The sequence below is a fragment of the Ruditapes philippinarum genome, unplaced genomic scaffold (assembly GCF_026571515.1).
Source record: "Ruditapes philippinarum isolate M1 unplaced genomic scaffold, ASM2657151v2 ctg3466_1_1_1_1, whole genome shotgun sequence".
NCBI classification, from domain to species: domain Eukaryota; kingdom Metazoa; phylum Mollusca; class Bivalvia; order Venerida; family Veneridae; genus Ruditapes; species Ruditapes philippinarum.
Window position 1 is genome coordinate 62,501 of NW_026862923.1, and position 14,367 is coordinate 76,867.

Consider the following 14,367-nt stretch of genomic DNA (forward strand, 5'->3'; position numbering starts at 1 on the left):
TCTACTTTTTTTTTCAAAAAAAAAAAAGTCGAGCTAAAAACAGTTACAATTATTATTTTAGCACTCTTAAAATTGTCAATCCTTCTTTCTCCATCCAGTTCGGTGTTTACATGTTAAAAGTTAAATGAGCCGCGGCAACGGCAACGGCAACGGCAATGGCAACGGCAACGGCAACGGCAACGCCGACCTGACTATAACAATACCTCTACTTTTTTTTTCAAAAAAAAAAAAGTCGAGCTAAAAACAGTTACAATTATTATTTTAGCACTCTTAAAATTGTCAATCCTTCTTTCTCCATCCAGTTCGGTGTTTACATGTTAAAAGTTAAATGAGCCGCGTCACAAAAAAACAACATAGTGGGTTGGCGACCAGCATGGATCCAGACCAGCCTGCGCATCCGCGCAGTCTGATCAAGATCCATGCTGTTCGCTTACAAACCGTATAACAAGTAGAGAAACTGATAGCGAACAGCATGGATCCTGATCAGACTGCACGGATGCGCACGCTGGTCTGGATCCATGCTGGTAGCAAACCCATTATGTTGGTTTTGTCGTGACGCGGCTCAAATATATCTTAATCATATATGAGGTCCATTATATAACCAACTTTGATATACATTTAAAGCTCTCTTGATTTTTATTCTGTATATTATCTAAAATCACTTTTAAGGTTTATCGATCCGTAATCATTACTTAACATACAAGGGCTGTCCGGAAAGTTCGTAGACAAGGCTATAAAATTATTATAAGCAGTCATATCACTTAAATGTAGTACATGAAAATCGTAATAGCAAGGGAACATAACATGTATAAAGTATACGTCAGACAGGTTATATGGCTGTTTAAAACGGAAGAAATTGAATAGTGGATACACATGAAATTAAATTGACGCCGTTGACGTTGTCAAAGTGCTCCATGACGATGTATATATGTTGTATGTAAATGCTGTAAAAATACAAACGTAAGTCACAATTCAGTAATTTTTTATAAATGTGTTCGCTATATATGTATAATTTTGCTGACAAAATTTGTGCAACGTATGTATTGTTATACAATAAACAAGAGGGCCATGATGGCCCTGCGGTCGCTCACCTGTATATAGGCCCCCAACCACCACCCCCCCCCCCCACAACGTTGCAGGGCCAATTTAACCCAAGGGCTTTTATTTGCACAAACTTGGTAGACACCCATAAGAAGATGTTTCATGCTAAACATCTAAGCTCTAGCTCATTGGGCTTTTTTAAAAAGAAGATTTTTTTAAAGTTTTTACTATACACATATAGTTAAAAACAATGACACCCCTGTGGCCGGGCCAGTTTTGACCCCAGGGCTTTTATTTGAACAAACTTTGTAGACACTTACTAGAAGATGTTTCATGCTTAATCTAAACTCTAACTATTTGGGTTTTTTCAAAGAAGATTTTAAGTTTTTGCTATACACATATAAAGAAAATCAATGACCCCCGGGGCGGGGCCAATTTTGACCCCAGGTCTTTTATTTGAACAAACTTTGTAGACACTCACTAAAAGATGTTTCATGCTTAATATTTTAACTCTAGCTATTTAGGTTTTTTCAAAGAAGATTTCCCGAATAGGTTTTGGACACAGGAAAGTACACGCCTTGTAGTTTCAGAGTTATGTCCGTGGAAAAAGTTCAAAGTGCAATAATTCCAAAATTAGGCAAGGCAGAGTTACAGTTCTTTGCACTGCACTTCTAATCAATGTGATCTATCAACCTACAAAGTTTCTTGATGATATCTCTTATGATTTCCGAGTTATGTCCTGGACAATTCAAAAAGTAAAAATAAACAAAGGGCAATAACTCCAGAATTAGGCAAGGTAGAGTTATGATTCTTGTGCACTGTACATCTACCCATTAAGATTTATCTACCTACAAAGTTTCATGTTGATATCTCTAATAGTTTTACAGCTATGTCCTGGACAAGATTTAAAAGGGGAGATTATTCAAAAATAAGGCTTAACAGAGTTATGGTTCTTTTGCACTGCACCTCTACTCAATGAGATCTATCTACCTACAATGTTTCATGTTGATATCTCTTATAGTTTTAGAGTTATGCCCCGGACAAGATTTTTCTATAAGGGGAGATAATTCAAAAACCAGGCAAAATAGAGTTATGGTTCTTTGACACTGCACTCCCCCTCGATGCCCTCTACCACTGTATGAAGTTTCAACAAATTATCTCCAAGGGTTTTCAAGTTATGTTCCGGACAAAGTTCAAAGTATTAAAATTAACAAAGGGCAATAACTCCAAAATTAGGATGAAAAGAGTTATTGTTCTTATGCACTGCACATCTACCCATTGAGATCTATTCACCTACAAAGTTTCATGTTGATATCTCTTATAGTTTTAGAGTTATGCCCCGGACAAGATTTTTCTAAAAGGGGAGATAATTCAAAAACCAGGCAAAATAGAGTTATGGTTCTTTGACACTGCACTCCCCCTCAATGCCCTCTACCACTGTATGAAGTTTCAACAAATTATCTCCAAGGGTTTTCAAGTTATGCTCCGGACAAGACAACGGACGGACAGACGGAAGGACGGACAGACGGACAAGGCGCCGACTATATGCTCCCCCGAAATTTTTCGGGGAGCATAAAAAGGAAGGTATTAGGCATTTAATGTTCCTTAATAATAAAATAGCATATTATAACATATTAAGTGCATATAATGTCAATAAATTTCAATCTCAATGCTATGAAACATATTTTCTGATGCGCCGCTCTTTTGGTTAATCCATATACTTTACAGTTTACACATGATTCATAAATTATTGGAGTCTAACACTCCTCCCCTCCTGGCACTTATGGAGGTGCATGAGGTTGATAGGTTTCTCCATTTTCCTCATTTTTTTCTTACTTACAGTTTCGGGCCTAAAATATAAGTTTATTCTTAATATAATACTCTTATTCATTAAATTTCATTAGTGTGGACACATCACCAATGTAATTGTAAACAAGAATATCGAACGACACATATACCCTCCTTTCTAGCCATTGACTCACATAATTGATAATTTTATTACATAAACTTGCCAAAAATGGGTACATGGAAGTGTTCAATTATGGAAAAATCAACGGAAACAATTTTGACATTTAAGGCCCATGTGACATTGACCTTTGACCTAATGACCCCTAAATCAATAGAGGTCATCTACTTCTTATGACCAATAACTAGGTGAAATATGAAGACTTTGTGATAAATACTTTTCAAGATAATCAGTGGAAACCATTTTGACAATTTAAGGTCCCTGTGACCTTAACCTTTGACCTAGTGACCCCAAAATCAATAGGGGTCATCTACTAGTTATGACCAATCACTATGTGAAATATGAAGACTTTGTGATACATACTTTTCAAGATAATCAGCGGAAACCATTTTGTCATTTAAGGCCCCTGTGACCTTTACCTTTGACCTAGTGACCCCAAAATCAATAGGGGTCATCTACTAGTTATGACCAATCACTATGTGAAATATGAAGACTTTGTGATACATACTTTTCACGATAATCAGCGGAAACCATTTTGACATTTAAGGCCCCTGTGACCTTGACCTTTGACCTAGTGACCCCAAAATCAATAGGGGTCATTTACTAGTGATGACCAATCACTATGTGAAATATGAAGACTTTGTGATAAATACTTTTCAAGATAATCAGTGGAAACCATGTGGTCTACCGACGGACAGACCGAAGGACCGACAGACAGACCGACATTAGCAAAACAATATACCCCCTCTTCTTCGAAGGGGGGCATAATAAAGGTTCTAATTTATAAACCAGTGTTTATAATAATTAAAACAAGCAAATTCGTTGAATTTATATCCCCCGCCGAGTACTGTTTATTACACAACAACTGAAGACATAAGGCTTTATTTATATATTAATCATGGCATAAACAGTAATATTCTTTGAACTTGATAAATATTCAGGGCAATAACAGAGCCATAACTTGTTAAATAGTAAAATCTGGAAATGCCAATGAGATGTATGCATACTGATACATAACTAATCAAGGGCCATAAATCTGAGTTATAAGTATCTGACCAGAACAAGGCAACTATATGCACATCTCCTCTTAGTTTCCCATAAAGTTTCATTGAATTCCAGCCAGTAGAAGCAGAGAAGTAGCGAGGAAACAAATATTTTTCTATATGGATACTGCATAACTAATCAAGGGCCATAACTCTTAAGTTAAAGTGTCTGACCAGGAACAAGCTGACGATATGCGTATCTCCACTTGGTATTGAAGGTTCCCATAAAGTTTCATTGAATTCCAGCCAGTAGTTGCAGAGAAGTAGTCCGGAAACGTTTTTTACTCCATATGCATATTGCATAACTAATCAAGGGCCATAACTGAGTTAAAGTGTCTGACCGGAACAAGCCGACGATATGCGCATCTCCTCTTGGTATTGAAGGTTCCCCTAAAGTTTTGCTGAATTCCAGCCAGTAGTTGCAGTGAAGTAGCGCGGAAACGATTTTTACTCCATATGCATATTGCATAACTAATCAAGGGCCATAACTCTGAGTTAAAGAGTCTGACCGGAACAAGCCGACGATATGCGCATCTACTCTTGGTATTGAAGGTTCCCCTAAAGTTTTGTTGAATTCCAGCCAGTAGTTGCAGAGAAGTAGCGCGGAAACGATTTTAACTCTATATGCATACTACATAACTAATCAAGGGCCATAACTCCGAGTTAAAGTGTCCGACAGGAACAAGCTGACGATATGCGCATCTCCTCTTGATATTGATGATTCCCATAAAGTTTCGTTGAATTCCAGCCAGTAGTTGCAAAGAACTACTCCAGAAACGATTTTTACTCTATATGCATACTACATAACTTATCAAGGGCCATAACTCTTAGTTAAAGGGTCGGACCGGGACAAGCCGACGATATGCACATCTCCTCTTGATATTGATGATTCCCATAAAGTTTCGTTGAATTCCAGCCAGTAGTTGCAGAGAACTTCTCCGGAAACAAAATTCGGACAGACGGATGGACGGACGGAAGGACAACGCCAAAACTATATCCTCCTCCCGATTCCATCGGCGGGGGATAATAAATAAGCTTTATTCAATTTTTTTTTCACACTTCTATAATCGTTCTTATCTGTTATATAAAAACATATTTTAATCAATATCTTTTTATGGAATTTAATATTTTTGATGAAAAAAAACAAGAAACATGGCAATGCCATGAAACCAGGTTTTCAATTATCACCATTATAGATAAATATGTTATATTTGAAATACAAATACAAGCAACAAACAATGTAACTATGTGCAATGTAAAACATGAATAATGTAAGAGGAATTGCCACAGAGGAAGTGTTCACTATAATTATATTCTGTATAAGGAAAAAAAAAGCAAAGGGCCATAATTAAATAAAAAATTATTCAATCACAAAACCCTGACAATATGCGCCAGGGCACTGGATGACAAAGCTACTGTGAAAGTTTGAACAAAATCTGTGAGAAATGTAGGAGTTCAGCACAGAAGAATTTTTTCACTATATATTCTGTATAAGGAAAAATAACAAAGGGCCATAATCAGGTCAAATATTATCCAATCACAAAACCCAGATAATGTGCGCCAGGGCACTTAATGACAAAGCCTCTGTGAAAGTTTGGTCAAAATCTGTTGAGAAATGTAGGAGAAGTTGCGCATGGTAAAATTGTTCACTATTTATACTGTATAAGGAAAAAAAACAAAGGGCCATAATTAGGTCAAATATTATCCAATCACAAAACCCCTAAAATGTGCCCCAGGGCACTTGATAACAAAGCTACTGTGAAAGTTTGGTCAAAATCTGTTGAGAAATGTAGGAGAAGTTGCGCATGTTAAAAATTGTTCACTATATAATATGTATAAGGAAAAAAAACAAAGGGCCATAATTAGGTCAAATATTATACAATCACAAAACCCTGACAATATGCCCTAAGGCACTTGATGACAAAGCTTCTGTGAAAGTTTGGTCAAATTCCGTTGAGAAATGTAGGAGGAGTTGCGCACAGAAAATTGTTCACTATATATCTATCCTATATTGGGAAAAAAAAACAAAGGGCTATAATTAGGTCAAATATTATCCAATCACAAAACCCTGACAATATGCGCCAGGGCACTTGATGACAAAGCCTCTGTGAAAGTTTGGTCAAAATCCATTGAGAAATGTAGGAACAGTTGGGCACAGAAGAAATTATTCACTATATATCCTATATTGGGAAAAAAAACAAAGGGCCATAATTAGGTCAAATATTATCCAATCATAAAACCCCGACAATATGCCCCAGGGCACTTGATGACAAAGCCTCTGTGAAAGTTTGGTCAAAATCCATTGAGAAATGTAGGAACAGTTGGGCACAGAAGAAATTATTCACTATATATTCTATATAAGGAAAAAAAACAAAGGGCCATAATTAGGTCAAATATTATCCAATCACAAAACCCCGACAATATGCGCCAGGTCACTTGATGACAATGCTTCTGTGAAAGTTTGGTCAAAATCCGTTGAGAAATGTAGGAGGAGTTGCGCACAGAAGAAATTGTTTACGCCCGCCCGCCTACATTATAACCTCAATCTAATAACCAGTTTTTTCCTTCGGAAAACCTGGTTAATGAATAAATATATGCATGTAGTTTTACAGCTGATAATTCTTTCAGAACTCATATAAAATATTAAATCAATATTTATTTTCCCAGGGAAATTTCATCATACGTATTATCATCGAAAATCTTCTTTATATCAATCATGTTTGCAATTATGTTTTATATTATATATATTATATTATAACCCATAATGCATGGTATTCATTTTAAATATTTATCGAATTTAAAAGAAGGTGCAGAAAAGACCAGGGTTTTGAGGTTGAAACGTTCAGGGCCGAAACATCTAGGAGGGGTAAAGTCCTGAAACACACAGGTATTCGGAGTGTGTAAAAGACCATAGTGACCACCCTCCCCTCACCCACCATCCCACATGCTACAACCCGACTGCCTTATTCATTAAAAAAAAATTTTTTTGATGACTATATAAATTGACAATGTAACGTGCGTGCGTTTTTTTTCCGGAATGTGCGTTTTGCGTGTAAACTGAAACGTTCACCCTACTGTATTCATTATCACAGATATCGTCGGTGTATGATTTTGTTTTTCACATAAGTACGCGAAACATTAATTAATACCGATGCTCTAGCGCCTCAGTTGCAAAATCAGTAGTGAGATGTGTTCAACTTATGTTGTTTACGGAAATAACGTCATGTTACAAACAATGACGTTATGTTGGTCAAGATGAAAGTGTGCAAAAACGTCACATGCAATTTGGTCAACTTTTGACGTCGAAAATACATTTATGATCTCAAACAGGTTAATATGTGATTGTTTACCCAATTTTATGAAGATGCCCCGCTGGACATCACACGACGTTGCCATAGTGACTGTAGGTAACAAAGAAGTATAAATACAGTCTAACTTGCCCATGCGACCACGCGTATTAAGCGACTTTTGTCTTAAACGACCACTTTACATTCCCCCCGATCATTTTCACTCTATATCTTTAATGTATTAAGCGACTTTTGCTCAACGCGACATGCGACCGCTAATTAGTCACCTAACTGAGATCAATCTTTTCATTAAACGACCACTTGTACCTGTCAAGTAATTGTGTTTTTAGAGAACGCCACCTCGTAATGTCACAAGTGTCAACAATCAAAACACAACAAATAAAAGTGTGAAAAACTCTATTTCCCAAACCGTTTTAGCGTTTGCAAATGAAGTATACCCGTGACGTGTATTATCCAATAATATCGGATAAACAATGCAACGCTCCGCCCCTACTGAGATGGTGCACGGTGATAGGGTGATTACCACAACTTTTCCGCGCAACGTCAAAATATCTTACTTCTGTCCGAGACACCGTATATTTCTGTGGTACAAAATGGATAGCAAGCCTGTAACCGAGACGAAAACAGCAAATAATTTGCTCAAAACAAGGTAAAATCATCATTTTTTCTTTTTCATCGAATGTGCCATTTAATTTGAAACTTATTTATCTTTACTACATGCAAAATGCTTCATTAATTAGGTCAGGATAGTGAAAACATTTAGGGCATACTGAAAAAAATCTTTCTTTGATTACGAAATATAACGTATTTCTAGTCCGTTCAGTTCATATAACTGGTCAAAATACAATATAAATATGTACATTATTGTCGTATGAACAAGTAACAATACATAAATAACCCGTTTTTTGTATATTTGGTATGAGATGTTTCCACGTGTGTATTTTAAGGTACCGCACAACTTTGTCAATCATAAGATTAGGGCACCGCATTATTCCTCCTTAAAATCACCGCATTTTTCTGTCTTTTTAGCACTGCTGATTGTTGATATTAATGTTTGCTTTTAGAAAAAGAAGACGTTCAAACCTATGTCATAACAAGCCAAAGCAACGTGCGAAATACGCAAAGCTGCAGATACTGCAGCAACTGGAGAGCGCCCAACTAAGTCTTCTGATATCAGCAGTACGCCAATGGATCAGCGCCTCCCTGTATTTCAGGACGATATGCGTAACGCACCACATAAGAAAAAGAATATGAAGTCAAACTTTCGCAAAAGATTGTTTAAAAAAAGCACATTGGAGACGATGACTGAAGAGATTATGGAAATATTGCCCAGGTTCCTGCAAAAACTACACCATGAAAATTTGTGTTATGACTTTTGCAACTTTATCAAATTAGTATGCAATAAGAAATTCCCATTAACAAATAGTTCATTCCTTTTGTTTCTCGATGTTGTTTGATGGTATTATAAGTCTGCCAAGAACTTCAATCTTTCCATGTGGGGTTTATCAGTTTGAATAAGTTCGAAAAGGAAAACACATCCTTATCTATTTATAATATAGATACCATTGCACATATCTAATTTGTAGTATTAACACAGATCAGACCTTCAGAAATTTTCCATAACATAACGTATGATATAACAGCAACATAACATAACAGCAAGTAAACAATCTTTCATCAAAATTTCATCAAATAAAAGTAATTATAAAACATATTTGTAAGATTATTGTATAATTCAAAAGAAGACGGTTCCAGTATTTATCGGTCTAACGGAAAAAGAATGCGGTGTTTTGAATTCAGTGTTGTACGGTGCTCCAATATTCGGGTCAGTAGGCCTTTTTTTTCAACAAAATATTCCTTGAAATTTACGATAGAAACACACATTTTGTATGGAACTTGAACTTAGGGTTAACCATAATAAATATACAAGCTCATTAGGTTCATAGAAAAAAGACATCGTCGTTATAACACATGTTTTTTGTGACAAGTACGAGTCATGTTGAGGTACACACGATCTTTTGTAAACACTATTTCTTCGAAGTATGTGTTTTTTGTATGAATTGTATTGTGCTAGATTAACAATAAATTGTCTCAAAAATTCGATGGAATACTTAAACAATTGGAATAATTTTGCAATGTCCAGCAGTAAGATATTTTGTAAGCTATTACCTGGAATTTGTTTATCCCGCCATTAATATTTTGTCCAGAAATATACAGTGTCTCGATCAGAAGGATGATATTTTGACGTTGCGCGGAAAAGTTGTGGTAATCGCCCTATCACCGTGTGGTGTATACGCTTCGCTTGTTGACTTTAGATTGCATTGAATTGACTTTAAACTTGATCAGCAATTAAATTAATCGTAACAGTTAAACGTAGTTTGTTTATTTCAAATGAAAAAATGCACAACAGAAAACATCTTCACTAATACGGTTTTCGTGTTGGAGACAAGGAAAAACAACGGAGAAGTTAAAATATTCTGGAAAAAATGTCAAACATGTACGTAATTTGTCAATAAATATCAGAAAGGTTTTTTTTTACATTTGCATCGGAAAGTACTAATTATTCAACATTTATATAACAAGAGGGCCATGATGGCCCTGCGGTCGCTCACCTGTATATAGGCCCCCCCAACCCCCAACGTTGCAGGGCCAATTTAACCTAAGGGCTTTTATTTGCACAAACTTGGTAGACACCCATAAGAAGATGTTTCATGCTAAACATCTAAGCTCTAGCTCATTGGGCTTTTTAAAAGAAGATTTTTTTTTAAGTTTTTACTATACACATATAGTTAAAAACAATGACACCCCTGGGGCCGGGCCAGTTTTGACCCCAGGGCTTTTATTTGAACAAACTTTGTAGACACTTACTAGAAGATGTTTCATGCTAAATATCTAAACTCTAGCTATTTGGGTTTTTTCAAAGAAGATTTTAAGTTTTTGCTATACACAAATAAAGAAAATCAATGACCCCCGGGGCGGGGCTAATTTTGACCCCAGGTCTTTTATTTGAACAAACTTTGTACACACTCACTAAAAGATGTTTCATGCTTAATATCTTAACTCTAGCTATTTGGGTTTTTTTCAAAGAAGATTTTTTAAGTTTTTGCTATACACATATAAGGAAAATCAATGACCCCCGTGGCGGTGCCAATTTTGACCCCAGGGCTTTTATTTGAACAAACATGGTAGACACCCATTAGAACATGTTTCATGCTAAATATCTTAGCCATAGCTCTTTGAGTTCTTTAAAAGAAGATTTTTTAAGTTTTTACTATATGTATATAGGGAAAATCAATGACCCCCTGGGCGGTGCCAATTTTGACCCAAGGGCTTTTATTTGAACAAACTTGGTAGACACTTATTAGAACATGTTTCATGCTAAATATCTTAGCTCTAACTCTTTTGGTTCTTTAAAAGAAGATTTTTTAAGTTTTTACTATATGCATATGGTGAAAATCAATGACCCCCTGGGGCGGGCCAATTTTGACCCCAGGGCTTTTATTTGAACAAATTTGGTAGACACCCATTAGAACATGTTTGATGCTAAATATCTTAGCCATAGCTCTTTGAGTTCTTTAAAAGAAGATTTTTTAATTTTTTACTATATGCATATAGGGAAAATCAATGACCCCTAGGGGCAAGGCCAATTTTGACCCCAGGGCTTTTATTTGAACAAACTTGGTAGACACCCATTAGAACATTTTTCATGCTAAATATCTTAGCTCTAGCTCTTTGGGTTCTTTAAAAGAAGATTTTTTAAAGTTTTTACTATATGCATATAGGGAAAATCAATGACCCCCCGGGGCGGGGCCAATTTTGACCCCAGGGCTTTTATTTGAACAAACTTGGTTGACACTCATTTGAAGATGTTTCATGCCAAATATCTAAGCTCTAGCTCTTATGGTTTTTTAAAAGAAGATATTTAAAGTTTTTTCTTTCGGTTGCCATGGCAACCAGAGTTCTGCATGGAATTAAATTCTTTGAACAATTTTTAAAGGTGACCACCAAAGGAACATTCCTGTGAAGTTTGGATGAAATTGGCTTAGTGGTTTATGAGGAGATGTCATTTAAAGTAAAAGTTTACGGACGGACGCCGGACGAAAAGCGATCACAAAAGCTCACCCTGTCACTTTGTGACAGGTGAGCTAAAAATAAAGTTGAAAAACATTCCCACTTCATAAGAAAGATGTCATTTATAAATTTTGACTTTATATCATGCTGACTGTCTTAAGAGACCGTTTCATTAAGCGACCGTTTTCGGTGTTTCCCTTGCGCAGTCGCTTAATACAAGTTTGACTGTAGTTTACTTTTTCTGGCAGACCATAGGCATATTCCCGAAAGTATCAGTGTTGAAAATTTCATGTATAAATGTTAAGTACTGAAACCTTTCTGGATACTTTTCTAGCAGCCCTCGTATATAGTGTAAACATTGTTGTTATTTTTCTGTTAAGCAATTACTATACATCATTATTTTCAAATGTATGTAAAATGTATATATTATATATATATATATATAGCAGGAAAAAAGGAATGAAGCGATGCCTTTTCCAGTTTACATTGCAATTGTTTATTTACAAAACTGTAATAACAAGCAATTATCATAGTATTGCAAGCAATCCATAAGTCCCTACCGGTAAGAGCCCAAGCAACATTCTGAAGGGCCATTGGCCATTCACTTATGTTCCTATTTTAAGTAAATTTGTTGAAAAAGTTCTTAAAAAGTGATCACAGGAAACAGTTTTTATGTACAGACAGACGGACTGAAGGACACTCTAAAGTTATTTTTTAAACATCCCTGTTATCAAAATATGACATTTTTAAAATCCTATCATGATTGAAGAAGTTGGAGTAAAAATTACCAATTTCTCCAAAAAAAAAAATCTAAGTTCAAAAGGGGCATAATTCTGGAAATAGTCTTGCTAGAGTATTGAACACTCACAAATGTTGAGTGATAATAAGAAACATTTATATGAAGTTTGAAGTAGATACATTCAGAAAAAGAAGTTATTAAAAAAAAAAAACAATGTTTTTCATGAAAATTTTAAGTTCAAGGGAGGTAATTCTGATAAATTTTGTGCTAGAGTTGTAAACCTTGCCACATATGATGTGGTTGATTGCAAGCAACTTATATTTAAAGTTTGAAGAAAATACCTTAAGAAATAAAGAACTTATAGTGAAAAAACTTAAAAACTAGAATCAGAAATCTTGAAATTCAGTCTATTTGTTGCCATAGCAACCAGAATTTTCAACATAGGAAGATAAGAAAAGGATGTGCATAATTTTCATACTGCCATATACCAATATGTCAAGTTTCATAAACATATTTTCAGTACTTTTTGTGTTATCACTGGATCCAGGTTATGTGTAAAATTTGCCATATTTTCAGTCTATTTGTTGCCATAGCAACCAGAATTTCCAACATAGGAAGAAAAGAAAAAGACGTGCATAATCTCCATACTGCCATCTATCCATATATCAAGTTTCATTAAAATATTTTCAGTACTTTTTGTGTTATCGCGGGATCCAGTTTTGTGGACGGACGGACTGACTGACTGACGGACGGACGGACGGACTGACGGACAGACGGACGGAGGGTAAACCTAAAGTCCCCTCCGGTAAACCGGTAGGGGACTAATAATTTAAGAAAAATATCAACCGGTTCCACTCGTTAATGGGATCTTCAAGATAATGTTGTTAATAACGTCGCTTGGTAACGACGTCAAAACAGTGTAAAGGGACGTTACCCTTACAAAGTTTTAAAGAGACAAAATAATAAGCTTGATTATATTGTTATATATATTATATCAAAGTTATTTTGAATTCAATTCAGGTTTAAAAACGTTTATTAATACAGTTCATTCTTCTTTTGAATGTGTCTGGTTCTCGCATTTTATAGAGTGATGTCTCTTACCCAAATGACAATGTGTCGACTGACTGGTAATAACGCATTGTCTAGAATTCGTATATGTTGGCTGTGTAATGTTACTCGATTTCTTAAATTTGAAGTTTCTCCAATATAATCTTTGGAACAACCATTACATTTCAATGCATGAATTACATTTTTTATGTTGCATGATCCTGAGAATTTTACTTTAAATTCGCGGCCTTTTTGAAATGGTATGTATTTTCTTCTATCAAGTGTTTGCACATGCCGCATTTAAAACTGCTGCATCTTATTATTTTATTCTTTCTCAGTGTTGAAGAATTACCTTTATTTCTGTGTTTCGATCATCCTTTTTTCTTGGTCTCTGTACAAAAATATAAATATATATATACACAAATCAAAGGGCTACAACATGGTAACATTTATGACAATACATCATCTACATGTCTACATTTACGAAATAGCATATGACCTTTTGTATCGAAAGAGGGGCCCAATTTTGAAAACAGTAACATCTCACTCCTGGCGATAGTTTTGAAACATTTAAAATAAAGTTGACATTTTGTTTGCAGTAACCTAGGACTACAGTTGGTAATGTGTGTTTTTTGTTTTTTTTTGTTGTTGTTTTTTCTGTTTAACATAATCCAGCAAAGGTTTAATTTTGGAAAAAAAACAAATTAAATATACTGATATCGAAGTACAGCATTAAGGCCTTACATAAAAATATATTCTATCGAAATATTACCGACCTCTCGAACTGATTACTGTCAATTAAAATTTGAAAGACCTCTATTTAGTATCAATTCGGACTAAAAATCTTCACTTCATTTGGAGATATGGTTCTCTAAGAGTACTGTATGTGTAGAAATATTCGCGGGCTTCAAATTTTCGCGATTTTCGCGGTGACATTCGATCCGCGAATTCATGTTCAGCGCGAATATTTCTATACCAATAATTTCTTAATAGTCATATTTTTGCGCATCTATAGAACAATGTATATCAGTGTGTTCACGGCTGCCATAAGTTTGGTATCCGTGGCGCTTTTAAAAAGTGATTTTACTGTTGTATAAACTGTACATGTAACATTAGAGCTCTATATATAAATCATTTTTCTAGCGTATTATT

At 35.3% G+C, this 14,367-nt stretch overlaps 2 protein-coding genes across 4 annotated transcripts in view; both read right to left on the bottom strand.

Moving 5' to 3' along the window:
- LOC132720623 (uncharacterized) overlaps positions 1-14,367 on the bottom strand; it is a 101,494-nt gene that overhangs the window by 52,879 nt on the left and 34,248 nt on the right. For all 3 annotated transcript variants that reach the window (XM_060704785.1, XM_060704783.1, XM_060704784.1), the window contains one exon: positions 13,568-13,606. In XM_060704785.1, the coding sequence (XP_060560768.1) occupies positions 13,568-13,606 (39 nt within the window). The remainder of the gene's footprint in view (positions 1-13,567; positions 13,607-14,367) is intronic.
- Positions 1-14,367, bottom strand: part of LOC132720622 (uncharacterized) — a 57,932-nt gene that overhangs the window by 32,177 nt on the left and 11,388 nt on the right. The window lies entirely within an intron of this gene.